The 20951-nt window shown below is 32.9% G+C and overlaps 2 protein-coding genes across 3 annotated transcripts in view; both read left to right on the plus strand.

Annotated features, from left to right (window-relative positions):
* LOC130647506 (synaptonemal complex protein 2-like) overlaps positions 1-14024 on the plus strand; it is a 30606-nt gene extending 16582 nt beyond the window's left edge. For both annotated transcript variants that reach the window (XM_057453380.1, XM_057453381.1), the window contains 22 exons: positions 906-1055; positions 2264-2374; positions 2587-2628; positions 2698-2829; positions 3327-3498; positions 4222-4273; positions 4348-5233; positions 5736-6008; positions 6364-6498; positions 6636-6660; positions 7281-7379; positions 7613-7689; positions 7804-7848; positions 8110-8158; positions 8953-9031; positions 9287-9344; positions 9996-10090; positions 10646-10736; positions 11152-11210; positions 11556-11634; positions 12439-12504; positions 13171-14024. In XM_057453380.1, the coding sequence (XP_057309363.1) occupies positions 906-1055; positions 2264-2374; positions 2587-2628; positions 2698-2829; positions 3327-3498; positions 4222-4273; positions 4348-5233; positions 5736-6008; positions 6364-6498; positions 6636-6660; positions 7281-7379; positions 7613-7689; positions 7804-7848; positions 8110-8158; positions 8953-9031; positions 9287-9344; positions 9996-10090; positions 10646-10736; positions 11152-11210; positions 11556-11634; positions 12439-12504; positions 13171-13230 (2835 nt within the window). In that variant the 3' untranslated portion in view covers positions 13231-14024. The remainder of the gene's footprint in view (positions 1-905; positions 1056-2263; positions 2375-2586; positions 2629-2697; positions 2830-3326; positions 3499-4221; positions 4274-4347; positions 5234-5735; positions 6009-6363; positions 6499-6635; positions 6661-7280; positions 7380-7612; positions 7690-7803; positions 7849-8109; positions 8159-8952; positions 9032-9286; positions 9345-9995; positions 10091-10645; positions 10737-11151; positions 11211-11555; positions 11635-12438; positions 12505-13170) is intronic.
* A 447-nt stretch (positions 14025-14471) lies between these two features.
* LOC130647507 (sodium/potassium/calcium exchanger 4-like) lies at positions 14472-19631 on the plus strand. Its single transcript, XM_057453383.1, has 7 exons — positions 14472-14778; positions 15327-15767; positions 16487-16590; positions 16919-17019; positions 17626-17867; positions 18526-18870; positions 19196-19631. Exons 1-7 carry the CDS (start codon positions 14646-14648, stop codon positions 19519-19521), a joined length of 1692 nt encoding a protein of 563 aa, XP_057309366.1. The 5' UTR covers positions 14472-14645; the 3' UTR covers positions 19522-19631.
* Positions 19632-20951: the final 1320 nt, after the last annotated feature.

Raw genomic sequence — 20951 nt, forward strand, 5'->3', positions numbered from 1 at the left:
TGCTTAAATATGCAATAATCACGGTCATGCTAATAGAAAAAGAAAGAGTGTGATAGCATTAGTTATAATAATTAATAACCGCGAGACAATGCTGTGATTTCTTCTTTCTGTTTTGTTTTTTTTGTCCTGTCTCCAAAAACAATGGCGAATAGAATAAAGAGGAAATTAAATCTAAGTGGAGAAAGTGACACGGATGTTTTACTTCTGTGCCTTTCCAATAGAAACTCTAGGATAAAATTTCTTTCCATTTGTTGATGCCATGTTTTACAAAGAAAAGACAAGCCAAAAAGAACAGTTTGAACGGAGCCTACCATTATGGTGATTTTATCAAACTCCATCTCAGTGCTCATTTAAAGTTAAGGTTGTTTGTTTACTCTGTCTGAACTTTGAAATAAATAAAAAAATGTATAAGGTGATTTTTTTCGATAAGGGTGATTACGCGCCTTTAACAAGCTTTTTCAGTGAGAGTTTGTTACATAATTTTACATTTTACAATGTACTATCGACAGCACAACTTAATGTAGATGTGTGTGCAAACCTGATATGTAGTAACATTATGTATAAGAAAATATATGGTAAGACATGCATGAATAATATGTTATAACTAGCTAAGTAAAAAGAAAACACGTTTACACTACCTTGGAGGCCATATTATATATATCCATTTCATTATACAAACCTATATATAAGTTGTTAACCCGTGAAAAAATCCATGGGTTGCCTGTCTTTAAATTATACAATATTTCGTGTGCCTGTTGCACAACAGCACTTTTTTTGCAGACAGATAATATGGCTATTATTATAGAGATAAATCAGTTGCAACTCCAACCCCACCCCCCAAAAAACAAAATATTTTCTTACCCATTCTTTAATAACCTTTATTCACACTATGTTTTAAATCATAGACTGAAGAAGAAGAGGAAAATAAAGAGCTGCCTTCTGACTCATCAATGTTAAAACCTTCAAGACAGGCTAACCCAAAGGCGAAATCAAAATCAAAGAAAAAATCAAATACAAACAAACAGAAAGATATAAAGACGACTTTGAAGGAATCTGTAAGCATTTTTTTTAGATATTTTTACTTACCTGATGAAAAATTTTGACACTCAGTAAGCTCTCTTGAAAGTTTTTCTTTTATAAAAGGTAACCATTTGTACAAACACAGCTTGTTATGCCCTATCTGTAATAAATGCCCCACTTTTGTAATACCTGCCCCACTTTGTAATAACTTTTGCCCCAATTTGTAATTTCTGAGCCACCTTACTTTGTAATTTATCATTATCATTAGAAGTTATTTTATTGTTTCGACACATTGAATAATAGTGACACGTTACATTGCAGAACTCGTGGGAGAATACTAGCTTGTGATGAGAATTTTTCGAAAAACATAAATGAAAAAAACATAACACTTTACTCCGTTGTTTTTCTGTTTTATTTTGTTTTTTGGTTTCTTTTAAAAAAAATCCAACTGCAGCTATAATATTTTTATATACTTTGTCACAATGTACCTGCAAGCATATTTATCACTAACTTTTAATTTATAAGTTCCCTTTCAGTGTGCTTGGTTTTGAATTTAAAGTCCGCAACCCCCTTCTACAGTTTTTTTTCTACGGCCTGAAAGGCTATTCACAAGCAAAATAAACCAAACATTACAAAGTGGGGCAAGACATTATTACAAAGCGAGGCAGCTTCAAAATTAAAAAGTGGGCAAAAGTTATTATAAAGTGGGGCAGGTATTACAAAGTGGGGCAACATAATTACAAAGTGGGGCAGATATTACAAAGTGGGGCAATTATTACAAGGTGGGGAATAACACAGCTCATAAAGTCGCTCAGCAAGACTGAGCTATCCTTTCTTTATTGTTACTTTTATTCAACTTTATAATTCTTATGCGAAGCTTATAATCAGTGGTGATTCAGTTAGATGCAGCACTTATGTGTATTCAGTTGTTCAGAATTAATAGCTCTAAATAACACTAAATATTCTTCTAGATACCATTATTCTCTTTTTATAATATGATAATATAGACGCATCCACAGATCAAGGAAAAGTTATAAATGAATCATAAATATGGAATCGTTTCTTTGTTGTTCTTTGTTGTTCTTTTTTACATTTTTTGCTTGTTGCTGGTAAAGTCAATAATGATGTCTCCTATTGTATTAAATGTGTAACCCTGTATAAAAAAACATCCGGTATAAAGACTTTACCTTGGAATGTCATCTAGTTCTTAAATAAAATAAATTATTATTCATTAATACTTTAGCTTTCATCAAATGATGAACAGGATGAGTCTAAGTTGCATTCTAAACCAAAAAGACCTACACGAGCAGCTAACAAAAAGGTTTTGTACACAGAACTTAACAGTGACACTGAGGTATTCTTTGTTCTGTATTCACAAAAAATGATATTGTCTGTTTGTGGGTGCAGTGTTGAAAAACATGGTCGAAGAAATTAAAACCTTTTGCATGCATCAATATGAGCAATAGTCCTACAACTGTACTACAGCTAGGCTAATGTGGCCTAGCTGTGATACAGTTGTAGGTAGTAAGATATTTATAAAAAATATTTGACAAATCTTTATTGCAGGATTTCGAAGAAAGGAAAAACACTTCAGATGTTGCAAAAGAGGTCAGTAACAAGTTTTTAAGCCATGTGTTAATATTTTTTATAAAAATTATAATACCACTTCTCCTGTAGATTGAAGTGGTATCGTCTTTAAAGAAAAATCGCAGTAAAGGAAGGAAGTCAGTTTCTTTTATCTCACCTGTGGAGGAGACATCATATTTTGAAGTCGAACCGGACTACAATGAAACTGAGGCTGAACTTGAGGTGATTTCTTTTTATTTTAACATACCATAATATATCGATTAAACTTTCCTTCCAATACTTCAGGTAATTACCCCCTTTTAATAATTACTCTTAGCTATTTTACGAACCCATATGCCAAAGCACTTCTTTGTCAAGAAGTTCATAAGTTGAGTAAGCTTCCGAGTTTTTATTTCAGTTTTAAATTCAAATTCAATTTTTCCAACTACAATTAATTTTCACTGTGATTTCTTTTTAAATTTTACTTTCTTTCCTTTTTATATTTTACTTTTTTATTGTCAATTAATCTATGTGATATTTATGTCTGGGATCAGAGATTCACATTTGAATACGTCTGATTTTGTTTATTAAGAAAAAAATTACTAGTCAATAATACCAACAGCAAAACCCAAAGTAGTCAGGACATGACCCGTGAAGAAACTTCACTTTTTATTAGTCAATAGGTAGAATTTAAGGTCTAACAAGTTTTATTAGGCATTCTGACCACGTTGTTTTTTCAGAATACAAATAATATGGACGAAGTTATTGAAATTGAGTCAGGGAATACCAGTAAAAACATTGTTGAGTTTCCACCAGATGACTCTCAAAGCGAAGTCACAGTGTTTGGAAATGTTCTACTTCAAGAACAACAAATTGATCAAGAACCCTCACAGGAGAAGACAAATGAACAAGGTATAAACTTATACATACACTGAACCTTTGTGTGTTTTTATTTTTCCTTAATTATTTATCTGTTTAATTGGGTGTTAATTACAAGAGGTATTTATATTGGATAATAGGGACGGGTTGACAAATATTTGAAAAATTGGTGGTTAGTTTACATTTTAATATTTTTCTGAGTGTATATTTGAAAGAGACATTTTAGGATGTATATTTACTTTTATAATTTTTCAATTGATATTATGCAAAAATTTGTGAAATGAAAAATCACATGTTTGTTAATTACTGTTTGCTCATTTTGAATGAGTGCCGTCTTAAATCGTTGGTATTACTATTATTTACGCAGGGTAGCCTTTTCAGTTCTTATTGGTACTGTTATCAATAAGTTACCTCCGAGTGTGGGTTCAAAAGTCCCATTTGAGCTACTGATTCTGTGCCAGAACCAAACCGCCTATTGTCATACTAATCCACATATGAATCCACAACCTTTTATATTGGAGGAAAATACTTTAAAACAAGGCCACCATTTATTTGTAAAGTTCTTGTACTGTACTAAACAATTTTGTAAAAGTTACCTAAAAATAATGAAAATTGATTGTGCTTTGTTTATTGTGTTTATTTTGAAAGTTTATCTTAAAATGGCTGTTAAATAAAGAAGTTATTTGATCTGTTACTATTATTTTCTTTTGACCCTTATTTAACCTTTATTTTTGATAATTTATTTTCTTCTTTTAGCCTCTTCTTCAACTCATGACAATTTAAGCGAGAAGAGTGCAAAATTGAAAAGGTAAGACCTTTTTCTTAATTTGGCATCCCTTAGAGTTTTTTATTCACATCTAACGAAATTTTATGCCCTTTTAGTGGGAAAGCTGTTAAAAAAAGTGTCAAAACAAAAAGAAAAGAAGAGATTTATGAGATTCTTCCCAAGAAAGAAGTCAAACCGTTTGAAAGGAATCTTCAGATAGGCTGGGGTAAAAAAGGTAAATTACCTGCCAGTGATGTATATGATTTTCCATCCAGTGACGAGGATAGCCAAGTCAATACAAAGAAAAAAAGAAGTAAAAAAGAAGAACCGACCTACATGGAAACACCCTGGTCACAACAAAAAGCCAAAAAGAAAAGAGTGAAACAAAAATATAATATAAATAAGAAAAAGACATATAAAAATGAAGTGAATTGTGTTGATGATGAGAGTGGAAGTGAAAATAGTAGCCACAAGGAGGAAAGAAGTTATTGCTGTGAGGGTAGTGAGGAGGAGAAGAAAGGTAGAAGAGTTAACAGTAAGAAAATGAAAGAAAAACGTGTTAGAGAAAGACCTGAGAGGGCCAGATCAGTGAAAACTGTGACTAGAAACTCTGTGAATGAAAAGAATTCACCTGCAGGTTCTTTCAGTCCTAAAGAGGATGAGATTGTTTCACCAATTACCGAAAGCTTTGAAGTAGCTGATGACAGAAGTTTGAGTTCTTCCAGCCAAGAGAGTACGAACAGTTCTAACAGAAATAAGTCTTCTGAAAATAAAATAAAAATTAAAAAATCCACGCCAAGTTTTAACGGATCTGTGAAGGGGAAAAGAAAATCACCTCAAAGCAGTGTAGAATCTTCGCAAGAACTCTCCAGCGTAGAGGGCTCGCAAGAACAGCAGTTCTTTAATGAAACCCCAATGACTGTTACAAGAAGTGGTGTGAAGAAATGGGTGCAGGATTTAAATCAAGTCTTCGAAAATATTGAAGAAGCCACGTCGAAAAAGGTTTGGAAAATTGTGTTATGTTATACGATAACACCATATTGATTTTTAAAAGCGATCTGTTCGAGTTCAGATATTAAAATTATTAAATACTGTGAAGCTTTCAAGTGCTTTATTTTTTATATATATATACATATTATATATATTATATATAATATATATTATATATAATATATATTATATGTATTATATAATATAGGTATTAACAAACTATAGTGATTTCGCTAAAAAGCATTTTTAAGGTATAAAATACATAGATTAGGTCAAATGTTACGAAAATCAACATCCAATTCTGCTGCTTATGTTTCTTGAATAAAAACACATTTGGGTGTATGCAACTTATTTGTTTAGTACCTTGTTTGTTATAACCGGATCTCTAATTTTGATTGTCCCTTTGGTGTGTAATTTAATACCCTACTAATATTTGAACATCAGTGAGAATTTTTAAAACTGATATAGACTTCCAGGTTGACGACACATTTATTTACGAATGTGTCATCTTTAGCCTAGAAAAAAACTCTGGAAAAGTCCTGTAGTGATATTAAACGATGAACTCGAGAAAACTCTCAATTCACCTACGACGCCTTCATTGGACCCTGTTTCACCGCACCCAGCATCTGCATCGAACAGAAGCACGCCTAAACCACACACACCAAGTCAAGTGACACGAAAGTTGTTAAAGAAAGAAATTCACATGAAGTCAGTAAGTCCAGCACCAGTGATGGAGGTAGACGGCGATGATGATTTAAGTAACGGCGATTTTGCTGACTTTTGTAAGGTATTTCTAATTTTTGGTATATTTATACAGTAGTGTGAATGAGGTTACTGTCAGATGCTTTAGCATTAAAAGGACTACGAAATATACATGTGTTTGCCATCTTAGTGACTAACACGAAATAAGTGCTAAACTGTAGAAAATTCCATGAAATGATACTTAATAATAATAGCAGGATAGTTTTGAGTGTGATGGAGTTATACAGAGATTGGAAGCATTTTTGTGGATTATGACAATCCGTTTTTAAGTTTTACAGAAATTGTCGAGTAATCAAGACAAAAAAAAATAAAAAAATTCACTTAATGCAGTAAGAAAATAACCAATCGTATTGGTATATAATTTGTTTTTCTCAATCTAGAACATTTTAAACCAATCAAGTAAAGGTAGCTATTGCAATATTGACAATAAATCTCACAATTCACCGGTGGTAGAAGAACAACGAGCAGAAATTGTGAAATCTCCTGAGGTGAAGAAAAGAAAATTACTTTCAAAGGTTGGTATCTAAGCCCTTGCTCATAACTTATCAAATTAATTTTTTTCCAAGACGTAGACATACGAGGTAGGGTTTTAGACATAATGTTTCGTTTTAAGATGAAGCGTACTTTATGCTGTATAAAATCTGTTTTTTAGCCTCTTCAAAGAAAGCAGTATGAAGGTAAATACGCAATTTTTTCGAAGTTTAACTCGAATCATACGGAGATGTCAGTTGAAATAATTTCCCTCTTTTTAGTTGGAATGTTTCGAATAAACCAACATCAAGGAGATATTTTGTTTATTTCCTTTTCTTACTAATAATAAGTTGATAAGTTTAAGAGAACATTAGACTGATCATGAACTGACGTTTAACCAACAATTAAGAACGCCTTAAGATAAATATTAAAGTAGCGTTCCATCGCTTTCTATTAAGTGATGAAGATAATTGCTCACTATCTGCCGCCGTTGTATATGTGAATATCCTTAAAAAAGCTTAACGTTTACATTATTCTAACGCTTTTAAGGATTGTTTAGTTAAGAAGGGTAATAAGAGCAATTTTAGCCTCAATTTCTTCCTTAGCCTTAGACAAAGTCATTTCAAAATTTAATGTAAACAAAAAAACGCATGACAAAAAAAAATCATGCAGTAAGGCCGTCGCTGTGTTAATTTGAATTTAGCTAAAGTTTACAAAAACGTGTAACTCTGCAAACTTAATGAAAGAATTTCTAACACTAAAAAAAGTAAAGGCAGTCAAAAAAAAAATCATAACTCTGCTATACGATATGTGTTTTGTTTCGTAGTGGTGGAAGATGAAGCACCAGCTAGAGTTGTATTTGAAGAGAAAGTTAGTAAAGTTGGTAGAAGGCTGGAAGAAAGACTCAGTAGTTATGTGTTAAGCAGTAAGATTTTGTTGAGAATAATATCACATTTAACTTTCCACACACAATAAATAACTTTTTACAGTTGTAAATGATACTTTTAAGGAGATGGAGAGGTTTTTTTGTATTCGACTTTAAGAAAATAATTTGTAATATCTATTTTTTTTTTATTTTTTTTTTAAACTCTACTGTGATGTATTTACTTTGAGTGTTATTAAACCTTACATTGAAAACGATTTTATATTTTTGTTAAGTAGGCGAGACACCTAACACCAGTTTGATGGATGATCGAGCAAATGTCTTGCCAACCCAAGATAGTGTAGATTTAGATGTAAGAGTTTGAGCCAAAACTTTTTTTTATCTAAGTTCAGTTTTTCTTACCAGAATAGCTGTTAATATTGTATTATTCTAGAGTTCGGTTTAGACTTCGTGTCATTGCTTTTAGGATGAAAACGTGCAACTAGATTACCCGACCATTGATTCGCATGAGGTACGGATGTTGTTGTTGTTTTAATTTGAGTACTTATAAGTCACCAGTCTCTTCTAAGTCACCAGAATAATCCTGTCATTTTAGCTAATTACCTTAAAATAAATCGAAATAAGCTGAGCTTTGGCACAGATCCCCAGAATATCATGTAAAAACACCAGATTTCGTCCAATTATTATCTCTAGACAAATTAATTTGCGGTGAAAGATAAGAAACCTTTAGAACTTTAGTACGCTTCTTAAAAATATTTTTTTGTTTTTATAGATTATGAAGAAGTACATGTGTAGCAGTCGATGTAGTGAACAGAACAATGGTAAGTTCACATATGTTTGTAAAGTACTTCAATTTCTAATTGGCTGACGTATACGTTATTTTTTGGCGAATTTCAGTCAAATTCGTAAATATTGGTACACGAAAAAATTATTATTATGCTCGTTAAATCTTTTCAATTGTAAGTATTGACAACTCACTGAATGCGTGCGGCTAAGTATCTTATCTGTGAGAAGAAAAAAACGACTTAGGCTAGTCAAGAGAAATTAATAATCGAGGAAAATTTCGTCACCAATGCATACCCCGTTTTTTCCCCAATAAGGTATCTGACTAAACAATGTAATTTTTCTATTTACTGCTGACTCTGCTCTCGTGGTTCTGCCCATGTGAATTAATGTAACACTGATCATGCGATACACACTGACGTGACGTCATTAATCCGTCCATTCCAAAACGGATTTTGTAACCCAGTTTTGGAAAACTTACCCAAATTGGTCCCAGGCAGTCCCTAGTTACCCACGCGGTGAAAAAACATTGACGTCAACACCTCGTTTCCAAGTTATTTGGCCTCAACGTTTTAAGTGCACTGTAACGGCTTTATCAATTTAATATAGGATATTGCCGTTAAAGTAGTGTCATTGACGTCGCGCCGTAACGTTAGAAAATTTAACATATTAGACATAAGTTTTTCGGCGACATCAAAAGAAAGTTGCGATATCCAATTTGCCTGTTAGAAACAGTATTAGTTTAATAAAAAGAGAAATAAAAATTGAAACTGAGAATAGTATTGCTTAGGGATGCACCAGTACAGAACGTTGTTACTTTTTTCCATTATAGAAGAAGATGAATCTGATTCAGATGAATACAATTCACATCATAATCAAGTTGATATTTCTGCTGTACGTGATACTGTAGGGTAAGCTTCATTTTTTATGCAACATTTTTATAATGCTATAAACTAAGTTTTGTTTAGCGGCGATTGAAACAAATTTGTTAGTACAAATCGCTACAAAAATCAACCTTACCGCTTTAAATATTTGTACCTGTGGAATAAAATTTTTAAAGAAACAGTCACAACTTGATTATTGGCAATTTAGTCCAACTGACTCAATTTAAGCATTTCCAAATTCCTATTTATCCCTCCTTAATGGACTTGTTTTAAATATTTCAGTGACGAGATCCATGATGTATTGAAATCATTCGGTGCGAATATAAACAAAACATTAAACGTAAGTAATAATTGTTATATATATTCTCCACATTATACATATATATACTACATTATAAGAAACACGATTTCATATAGCCTTCAGCTGATATAAACGTTCTAGGCGAGACTTGAAGGCTAAGAGACAAAAAAAAGCGCATTTTCACTAGGAAAAAACTATCCTGTTGTCCTATTACAGAACGGTCTAGGAAAGCTTTTTAAAGAGCAGTCATAGAACGTCAAGAAAACCGTGAATATATTGATTGTAAGCATGCCGATGATACTTTTTTATACAATGACTGGTCGGGGAGATATTACTATAAATAAAATCAGGATAAGAAATTACCTTTCAGCTTTTTCTCCTGTAATCGTAGTTTGACTTCGTAGTATTAGTGACTACAGCCTTAAGTGGGTTTGAAAACGTTTTTTTTTAGAAAAAAGAAGAAAATGCATATTTTTCAATAAATTATATGTAGTTCTTATTAAATAAAATATGTGACTTGTGTGTATATATAAACTTTAAATGCGCGAGAAATACCAGAAATAATTTGTGTTCTACGAAAGAGTCAGGAATAAACAAGTTTGAAATGGTGTTGAGAGCGATTTTTTGTAGTAAGTTGTATTTAAATTACAGTGTGTTTGTAGTATATATATATTTTTTTTGCTCAATTAGCAAAAGAGAAATGGTATCGACAAGTTTATATCCAAGGTGAACAAATTGATGGAAAGAAAAATGCATTCTGTGTGGAACGATCAACGAGAGTTAAGGTACTTCATGTTTCAACGTGTTTGTAAACTAACTGAAAGGTTAACCGGAAATAACTCCTTGTATAATCTGTGGAGACGTTTCTACTTAGAAAGACTAAATTCACGTATTTACTTGTTCGGTTAGGCTAGCGTACCAATCAAAATCATAGCTATAATCACGTGGTACTTTCTTTTAGAACTAGACAAACAACTGATTGTGTTTTGAAAAATGTATTTCTTTTGTGCTTTTATAAACCCTGTTTTTTTGTCCTGTTTTTACCGACTTAAGGCTGTCTGTTGCTTTCCAATCCGTTTTTTCAAGGATTTGAATGTCAGAGCCTTTTTTGATTATTAAAAGGTTGCTTTTAAGAAAGCGCGTATATTTTAAGATGCATTAGATAGTATTAGATGACATTAAAACTATGTTCGTGCGTTTGTGGATGCACTTTGCATCCTGTTGTCGATATGACTAATATTCTATAATTTGAAGCCTGGGTATAAAGTGTCTAAGTGTTTTTCTTGTTGCAGTCACTACTATCGTCTTTTTTGTTACTCGTGTTTCATAACATTTTACAGACAAGATGTTGATTCTGTATTTCATGAAAGCTGGCTGAAAGAATTAGAAGAATGGTACAGTGGTTGTCAACATAAAGAGAAAAAATTATCCGTGCGTTTAGTATTTTTATTCAAAACTCTGTGTATGTTTTTATTTAACTCATCGAAACTCCTGAAAATGGAATGTGCTCCTGGAAAAAATAGTTGAATAATTGCAAAAAAGAGATAAACTCTTAGAAAATAAGTTTTCTGGATCAGTTTTTTGTCTAGGTTTTTTTGTCAACTTATGATTACCATTTACTCCCTTTTTCTTTAAAATTTTCTTTTTGTCAAACTAATTCCCCCCCCCCCCCTCCCCCGGAAAAATTTCTGGAGTACTCCTAAAAAAGACCTGTAATTTACTTTTAAAAATATTTTATGTCCCAGGGTTACTCGTGACCTGTTCCCATCTTAATTTGACTAATTTTGATGACTGCATATTTTTGTGTGTGACAATACTTTATTGGATGTTATGAAAAATTTTTTAGAATATTCTAAGCCAACTTAAAGTTACGCTTGAAGAGCAAAGTGACGATGACAAAAAGAGGTAAGTTATGACCTGTACAATAAATATGATTTTAAGTGGATTCAATATCTTGATAGCCAGCAGACCCATCGTGACGTTACAAACGAATTTTCAATATTAAGGAAATTCCTTTTTCGTGTGAATGCTTTTACTCACCCAACTAAATATAATTAACACGTACCACGTAGATTGTTTTAACGAGGTAATATGTGACCACGCTAGTAAATGGGCTTAGGTGGTTGATTTAAATTCATGGTTTTCTTTTTAAAAAGAAATCATTTGCGTATAAGCGAAACTCAAATTTGAACTTATCGAAGAAAGCTTCGTTATCTAGAGTAATAAACCTTTTCTTATATTTGATCATAGAATCAAGCGCATGAAGCAGACGCATCAAATGTATTTCGAACAAAAGAAAAAAGTCATACAGCAGGAACGGCAGTTACAGGTAGGTCACGTGACAAAAGGAAAAGCGCTTTATGTGTACCATTGAGTGTGGCCTGTTGAAGTTTCTGTAGTGAATACAGTTAGCTCCGGGTAACTCAAACGCTGGATAACTCGAACTTTTTATATCTCGAACCATTTTCTTGGGTCGCTTGAACTTTTATTAATACTTTCTTAGAAAAAAACTCAGGTTAACTCCAGAAAGGAAATGGAAGACTAGATAAGGGTCAGATTTTAGTTGTTTTTTTTTTAGTTGTTATTAACTTTTGATGTAATATAGATAGATGATGTTGTCTGCAAAGGGAAATTCAATTTACAGAGGACTTGCATTCCTTTTTCATCTATAATCTTATGTTAGACTAATTTCGACTTAAATGATGCTTCGTTTAACTCCAAATTTCGTTAAGTCGGAGTATTTTCCTCTTTCCCTTAAACATTCGAGATACCGGGAGTTAACTGTAATGATGTATTTACTGCAAAAATTGGCAAGTTAGAGTAAAACGTTTTTGATTGGGCCTTGTTTGGCATAGTGAATGCTCAAATATATTTTAATATTCACGAACTTTCCCATGGAAATAGAGCCAACTGTTTACACCTTGTAGAAATACTTCATAAGCAAATATTTTACGAAAGTGGGAAAAATCAACTACCGGAAATTTCCCTAATCCTTTCAAGACCAGAAAACCAAACAAAAAAAATTGCTGACACTACAAAATGTTACTCAAAACTACACACAGTGATAAAGAAATGTCGTCTCCCTCTGTAATCCTCCTTCAATGATAGTATGAGGAGTCTTTTTAAACTTTAGAATGCTGTTCAGGAGAACTTACGTCACGATATTAAGAAGTTGAGAAATCAAATGTTACATCAATCGGTATGTAGAAGAAGTTCACCCTTTCTTCTATAAGAATAGTGTGTTTTTTTTTCGTTTCCAACATAAATATTTCTAATTTTTGGGTTAAAATCATCCTGATATATTCTTAGCATATTCTTAGCAAAACTCAGAATGAAAGATTTGAGAATTATACAAATCACCTCCAAGTTGCGGTTGTTTAAGCTGTTTATTTCGACTGGCAGACAAACAACTAAATTTTGTGGGGAAAAATACTTCAAATGAAACCTGGGGAAAGATAGGATGCAAGCAAAATTTCCTTATTCTTATGAGGTTCTTAACATTTTGTCTAGTGTTATCTTCTTATAGAATATATTCTTATAAAAAAAACGCACAGTGTGCAATTAAATGAAATCAAACTCAATGTAGAGGCAATGTAGAAGGCCTTAGTAGTCTCTGCATGAGGTCATTTCTGGTCCTACGAAAAACTGTCATTTACCGCTTCCCTGCCAGAAATCTCCTTGTCCATCACATAAAATGTTTTTCGTCAAATGAATTTGCTTCTGAGTTTATATCAGTTGCTCTTATTGCCAGAAGCTACTTGTTGTTGCATAAATGCCTTTCTTAACATAATTTCTAAGAGAAAAAGAAGACAATGATAAAATGTAAGTGTGTGTACGTAAACTGTGAGCTCGATTATTTTTGTAGAAATCGCTAGAGATGGCAAATATTCGACGTTCACTGCAGTCGATGCTGAACAACGTGTAATCAACTCAAGAGTTGGGAGTTATATTTACATTCTATGCTTTAGAATATCTAATCGAAGTTTTTCCGACATAACATTTTCTGCTAACTGCCATAATTCTATGAGTTGATCAGCTTAGTATTTCTTAAACGCTGCCGGGTAATTAATCCTTTAGCATTTAAAAAACAACTGCTCCTCGACATCTGAAAATGTGAAAGGCAGTGTTGGGCATTAGTAAGGATACTGAGTATTTGAGTATTCGAGAGTGTGTTTGTCTCGCTTATTTGATGCACAATGTTTATATGTAAATAGAGAAGTGTTGTGTTTGCTCTTTGTTGTATGCAATTGGTTGTTTTTACTAATGTTAATAGTTAATAAATTTTAATAAAATATCTGTCATTAAAATATGGTACGATAGATTAACCCGAAAACTTGGTATTTAACCCGAGATCCTGGTAATTAACCCGAGATCTTGGCAACTAGCCCGATTTCGGGGTAATTTAATATTTGGGTAATTAACCTGGATTCAAAATTGAATTCTTGACTTTATCTTTTGTTTTTCGTTGTTTGAAAATTACTATTTAATTTATTAATTGTTAGAATTTTATGTTATCAGCAATACGTTTTCAATATATCACTGTATATACAACTAATAATTCTTTCGGCATTCTCCTGAGCATGACTCTTTCACGCTTTTTATAAGAATAACAAAGTTCTAACTAGGCTGGTCATTATTCTTATTTTTACCTATTGTTTTGACATGAAATCCCAGCCTGATTTTCTTATAAAGCTTATTCTTATAAAGAGCGTGCGTTGCCTATGGTTTCGCGAAAATTAATCTTAATTAAAACTCCACATAATATTTACAAGCGTGAATTAGTTTTGAAGAGTCATGAAAGTATTCCTTCGCAAATATCATCTTCTTAACATTGGTAAGCTTGTAGCCTTCGCTCAGTCTGACATCAAATGCATTGAATCACGTTTGTGTTAAAAAAATTATGCGCAAGTTAAAAATGTATACTATTTTTACAGGGCGCCATTTGTAGCATAATTTATAAACGAAGTTTGTAGGATGTCCCATAAGAAGTAATAATGTATGTTTTTATCGTATGTTATAACGGGAGACGAATTTTTGAACCTTCAGAACGTATAGCGCAATCATCAAATCCAACACAAAAACAACATTTTTCGAGACTGTTTTTCCTTTAGCTTTTTGTATATATCGGTATTGTAATGTTTTCTCTCGCTAAAGTCGAGCGTCATCACTTTCTGCATAATATTAGCTCAGCTTCTGTATACTTGGTGTTGAAAAAGATGGAAGCTATCAGAATCTCGAGAGATATTCTTGCATTTGAGGGAATAAAGAACCTGATGCTGGTATGTAAGAAGTATTAAAAAGACACTGTGTAGGAGATATTAACTGTAACATTTAAAAGATATGAGAACGTTGTTATATACCAAGCAGAGGTGTCGAAGATATGCATACTGCGGATTTGCACTCCTTCTTGTGGTTTCTACGATTGCGTCTTTAGTAAGGGATGAGATGAAAGAAGAGTCGTTTACTGTCTACCGTAAGTTGTGTTATAGTAAAAGCTGGAATGGATTTTACACGTATTGTTTAATAAGAAACCTGTTTATAAGAAGCTAGATGCTAAAGCATCAAAACGATTAAGAAACTTTCAGTCTGAACTTTTTAAGCTACTAAAAATTTAGAACCATTAATTATTTTATTACAAACTTTTTTAAAAAAAACTTTTTTCTTTTCTCTTAACGCGATAATTGTCATTTCCAATGGATTAATTTGAAACCGAGTCACTGTAAAAATTAGAAACCCAATAAATAAAACTTCTAATTAGACCTATGTCTCTGCAACCTCGTTTTAGGCTATTTCTCTCTTTTGAAAAAAAATCTTTGGGAAGAATTGTATCAATAAATCGTTTCAGGTGATGTTTTTTGCGCGAGTTCTACAATCTCATCCTTGATTCATCACCCTCATCCCAAGGCCTTCAAGATTATTGTATCTCCGTGAAAGCTGATTAGTCCCTGAAAACGAGGTTACTCATTAAAAACCCGTTACTCCAGAAGAGTTAATACTAACACGTTATTGCTTCTTTCATAGGAACGAGAGGTCTATTGCAAGTTGGGAACGAGGTTGTGCGAAGGAGTTCAGTTGAAAGCACGAAAGTTAAAGAAAATACTACATTTTCGCAATCAAAAAACAAAATTAATGAAACAGAAAACGAAGTACCAAATAAATTTACAAATAACACAATCTTTGATGATGTTTCCATCAGCGACGAAAATAAAACATGCGAACTACCTTCCGTGGCGGAATTTCCTGCTGACTTATTTAATGCGAGGCAACGGAAACATGGCGCCATTGTTGTACATTTACTAATCGCACTGTACATGTTTGTTGGTCTTGCGATCGTGTGTGATTACTATTTCGTTTCGTCCTTGGAAGTCATATGCTATAAATTAAAAATACAAGCGGATGTGGCGGGCGCATCTCTCATGGCAATTGGCAGCTCAGCGCCCGAGCTCTTTGCTTCTTTAATAGGTAAGAAGGAATTACCCTTCTTTTTTATAAGAATATGCTTTATATAAGAATATACTCAAAATATCAGGCTGGGATTTCTGGTTAAGAACAATAGGTCTATTTTCTTAGAACGATGGAATTATGACCAGCCTGGTTAGAATTGTGGTATTTTTATAAATAAAAAAATGCATTCTGCTTTTATTTTAACGATTTTTTGCATCTTCTGAGCACTAACCAATTTCTTAGCCATTTTTATTGTATTTATACGAATTTTAATAACGAACTTGAAACCTAACACGCGCTACATTATCTCTTCTCGTAGATGGATCGAGCTGTAAACAATTTCTTAACTTAGTTCCCAGGACAAAATGTCTTATATTAAACTTTAAAGTTAACCTTCTGCGAAATTAACAAGTTGAAATCATGTGAAAGTTTATTCAAAGTTATCTAGGAATCTTTTATTTTTTGGAAAAATCTTTATAGATATACGAGATATATGTCTTTAAGTTTCGTTAATTATGCAAAAATTATGATGTCATTAACTAGCTTTAAAACATGTAACTTGCTAGTTTGTGTTATGCATAATTAAGGTTTTTGAAAAATGTATGCAAATTTCTACACAACTTTTCAAGCTGTTTCATATAAAATTAATTTTTTTTACAGAAGGTAAGATTTAGGAAATTGTAGAATTGAGAATAACAATTCGTCAGCCATTTTGATTTGAACTTTGTGTTTTGTAGGAGTGTTTATCACAAAAGGAGATATTGGAATTGGGACCATCCTAGGTTCGGCTGTCTTTAATGTTTTATTTGTTTTGGGTATATGTGCCCTTGTTAGTTCAAAGGTAAGTCAAATTTTAAATGTTAAAGGCATTTTTTTGTTTTGTTTCACGTCATCTGTCTCGGACATTTTATGGTAACTATTTTTTCTCACGAGCAACGAAGATTATTGCAATAACCACAATTCGTGACCTTCACACTTTAGCTGTCCTAGATACCAAGTTGGTAATACTCTCAGATCTGTTTTTGCTGCGAAACGTGGTTGTTATTTGTATTGGTGTAATCTAGCAAACTCGCTCCCACGACCTTTCTGTTTATCCAAAAAATCCGGGCGACGGCTTTAAAATAATTAACCATTCTGTTGATAATTTATTAAATGTTTGAATATTTTAGAAACTGAATTTAGCATGGTATCCTGCCACAAGAGATACAATGTGTTACTCCCTCACGCTTATATGCTTAGCTATTGTTATCTTTGATGGATTCGTTACTTGGTAAGTTCTCTTTTAAATTGTTGTATTAGTTAACCTAGTGCGTATGCAGGAGCATGAAAAAAGATGTTGGGAATATTTGAAGCTAGTTAAGATTAAGACACTGGAATGTTCTTTGTCGATGTATTTGACAAAAAAAGGGAAAACAGATCGTTGGCTTTATTGATAGAAAATACCAGCTCATAAATTACTGCAGTCGAAGCTCAAAGCTTGTTATCGTTAGGTAAAATGAACAACATTTCGTTTTAGCATTTTTCTTGTTTGGGTTGACCGACTGGTAGCCTTATGTAGCCAGTGCGGAAGGTCTTTGATTCAAACCCCGGCCAAGTCATGCCAGAGACTAAAATGTAAACCTATTCTTCTGCTTAACGTTCAGCATGAGAATAGGATTGATATCTTAGGCAGTTGTCTAGTAAAGCGGCTGTTGAGCTTGCATGCCTTCCGTAGCTTTTATGAAAGCTTTAAATGCACTAGGACCCTCTTCACAGGACCCTCATTAATAACAATTTTATTAGGAACTGAAGAGGTTATCCTGGGTAAAAATAGGAATAATAATAATAATAAGTATTGATTTTATGACATTAAAATTTTTTTTGGAAAAATTTACAGGAAGGAAGCAGCGGCAATGTTGATACTGTATACAGGTTATCTGGTTCTCATGTGGTTCAACGAACGTATCGAGAAGAGTTTCTACTTTTATATTGGTGACAAAGAAGCCCTAACTAAAAGATTTCAAAATGTTAAATTAGTGACCCCTGAACCTGAGCCAGACGATGAGACGGACTCGGTGGCCGCAGAGAAGAATCAGCAACAATTGCGAGGAAAGATATTTTATTGCGAAAGCGACGATGGTTTGTGCTGTATACAATTTCTTTACTTTCTGTTTATAGAAATTACGTTTTTTGTGTGTATAAAAAAAATTAAAAGAGCTTAAAAAATTAAAAACAAAATATAAAAAAATATTTAAAAAATCAAAGGATAACATTCGTATTATTGTAACAGAGAAATCAAACTTGCAGCATTCATAAATAAATATTTTTTGGAATTTCATACTGAGTTAATAAAGAAATTTATCTGGTGTTTATCTTGTAAAATTTGCGGTATTATCACTTGTTGAATTAAAAAATCAGATGCAGTTAAAAATTGGGGCAACACTAGATTTAACAGGGTGCGCAAAAACGTGATGCGCAAGAATAAAAAACGCTAAAAATGAAAGGAGTTAAGTTAATTCTATCGCACAAATTGCGATCGTCACAAGGATGAATAAGTAGTTCAAAAAATAAATAAATGAATGAATAGATAAGTGAATGAATGAATGAATGAGTGAGTGAACAAATGAGATAAGCGAATCAAAGAATAAATGAATGAATGAATAAATAAATAAATGATTGAGTGCATGAATGAACGAGTGAGTGAATGAATAAACGAAAAAATAAATGAATGAGAAACTTACACACTTCGTACACATGTTCTAAAGTTTCTATCAATCACTTTTTTCAATTATTTTAGAAAGCGATTCAGAAGAAAACGTTTTCCCAACAGACAATCCAATAGAATTGTGCGACATCCCCGATAAAGCTACCGACAAAATAAGATGGTTCTTCACTTTACCAATAAATGCAATATTCTTTATAACTATACCCGACATTCGCCGTCGTCGTTTCCGTGGTTACGTTACGCTGACGTTTGTCATGTCGATATTATGGATTGGTTTTTTAACGTATGTACTTGTTTGGATGGTGACAATTGTTGGGTTTACCATCAATATTCCCGACACCGTCATGGGTTTGACGCTTATAGCTTTCGGTAGCAGCGTGCCGGATGCTTTGTCTAGTATTTATGTCGCGAAACAAGGTATGTATGTGTTGTATGAAAAATGCAGTTCTTTTTTTCTCAAATGAAAAACATAGATCATAAATGGTTTTCTGTTTAGTCATGTGAATTTATGGCTTAAGATGCTTATGTGCTCGTATGTGCTTGATTTCGTATAAAGAAACCTGACGGTTCTGACGGTTGTTTAAAAAAGTACATGGACTCGTTGGTTCATTGTGCTGTTTATAATAGAAAAAACAGGGAAAGTCAGGTGGAGGGGACTGTGGACGAAGTGGCGTGCGAGTCTCTACGAAATTAAACTTTCGTTAAGTGTACATCTTAACTTATTTATTTATTTATTTTTCAGGCAAAGGCGACATGGCCGTGGCTCAAGCACTTGGTAGTAATGTATTTGATATCTTATTTGGTCTTGGGTTACCATGGTTAATAAAAACTCTAATATTTGACTTGGACTCCACGATAGAAGTTCAAAGTGTCGGCATGTTAATTTCCTGTTTTATCATATTTGTTTTAATGTTATCCACCCTGGGTGCACTGTATTATGAAAATTTCTGTCTTAGTAGAAGACTCGGGTGGCTATTTTTAGCGACGTACGCAATATTTTTAATTATATCTGTTGTGTTAGAATTGTATATATGGAGTGCTTACCATTTTCCTACATGTAAAATATAATAATTGATAAAAAAAATAAAAAAAAATAATGTAAATAATAAATATAAAGAAAATTCTAATTTATTAAAAATTATTGGAAACAAAAGTTGCCTATCTCCATTTACGCGAGTGTTTGTTGTTGTTGTTGTTGTTGTTGTTATTAAATATGCGAGATTAGTTCCACACGCCTTGGTCTGGTAGATAAATATTTTCAATTACATAAGAACTAAAAATTTTGGCGGAAAATGTTTCAGCGGAAAAACTTTCGGACACAATTTTTTATTTCAGCGGAAATATTTTCGGACAAGATTTATAAAGTCGAAAAATGTATGGGTAAGTCAAAAGTAATGATTACGGGAAATGACAGAAAAAGAAGGCTAGACGCATTTATAGTGTACATATATTCAATCAAGATCTCAAAAAGGGTCTTCAGAATCCAACTTTATAGATAGAGCCTCAGCCAAATGTGAAGATAACGAAAATAATAAGTTCAAAAACTGCAGTTTCATTGATTTTCTAATTACCCTAAATATAATTTCTATGCACTGGTCCTTTTTTATAAAAATTAAAAATAACAATATTTTCGGACAAAAATTTTTGTTTCTATGGTAACAGCATTCAAAGCATGACATTAAAGTTGTGATAAAATAAGTTAACGAAAATTATTACAAATATGGTAGTACCAACCCTATTCCCATCCAGGGTTTTTTGCCAACTTTAACCCAAGGGCTTCTTATATTATTTTTAATATGCGGAGACATTACAAAATGTTGATTTCTTCATTCACATTGGATGTTTGCATTACATGTTTAGAAGTCATTTGTTGTGATCACACTAGCTATTGAGTTGAGGCTAACAAAAGCAAACTACATCGGAAGTCATATTTGACGTATTTAGATGGGAGAGACATGCGGGTGATAGCTCAGTCGGCGGAGCATTCTCTTCAGGGAGGTTGTGGATTCGATCCTCGCATAAGGACGTTTTCTATTAAGGCAGAATGTCAAGTTTTCTATAGCTCAAATAGAAGTTTTACCACCACCACCCCCTCCTTTTCCTGAAAGAAATTCACAGGAAAATACCCCTTAAAATTAGTGAGGCTAACCCACATAGAATATAAATCTATACTACTACCGCGGTATCTCGTCTCGAATTATTCTGACAGTCCCCTATCTTCGAAGTGCCTGGAAAAAAATATTAATAATACATGAAGATAATAATAAAAGGACTTCACCAAAGTTTGACAGGGAATTAATAAACAACTCGCTCTGGACGCACATGTCGAATTCGTGACCTCTTGTATATCTTCTCTACCTGAAGTAGCATGAGAGCACTTCTGGATCCCATTGTCATTACGCCTATTACGCCCATGCGGGGCGGTAATGGGGGTTGTTGGAGGGGGAGGCAAGTTGAACAGTCAAAGCCGGGTTGTTTTTGGATAGCCTCGCTAATCC

The sequence above is a fragment of the Hydractinia symbiolongicarpus genome, chromosome 6 (genome assembly GCF_029227915.1).
Source record: "Hydractinia symbiolongicarpus strain clone_291-10 chromosome 6, HSymV2.1, whole genome shotgun sequence".
Classification (NCBI taxonomy): domain Eukaryota; kingdom Metazoa; phylum Cnidaria; class Hydrozoa; order Anthoathecata; family Hydractiniidae; genus Hydractinia; species Hydractinia symbiolongicarpus.

What these genes read in the sequence shown, in the direction of transcription:
- LOC130647507 (XM_057453383.1), top strand. Translation starts at nt 14,646, where the DNA reads ATGAGAACGTTGTTATATACCAAGCAGAGGTGTCGAAGATATGCATAC. An exon ending in GCTCTTTGCTTCTTTAATAG is followed by an intron (nt 15,768 to 16,486) that starts GTAAGAAGGAAT and finishes TGTGTTTTGTAG; the next exon opens with GAGTGTTTATCACAAAAGGA. An exon ending in TTATTGCGAAAGCGACGATG is followed by an intron (nt 17,868 to 18,525) that starts GTTTGTGCTGTA and finishes CAATTATTTTAG; the next exon opens with AAAGCGATTCAGAAGAAAAC.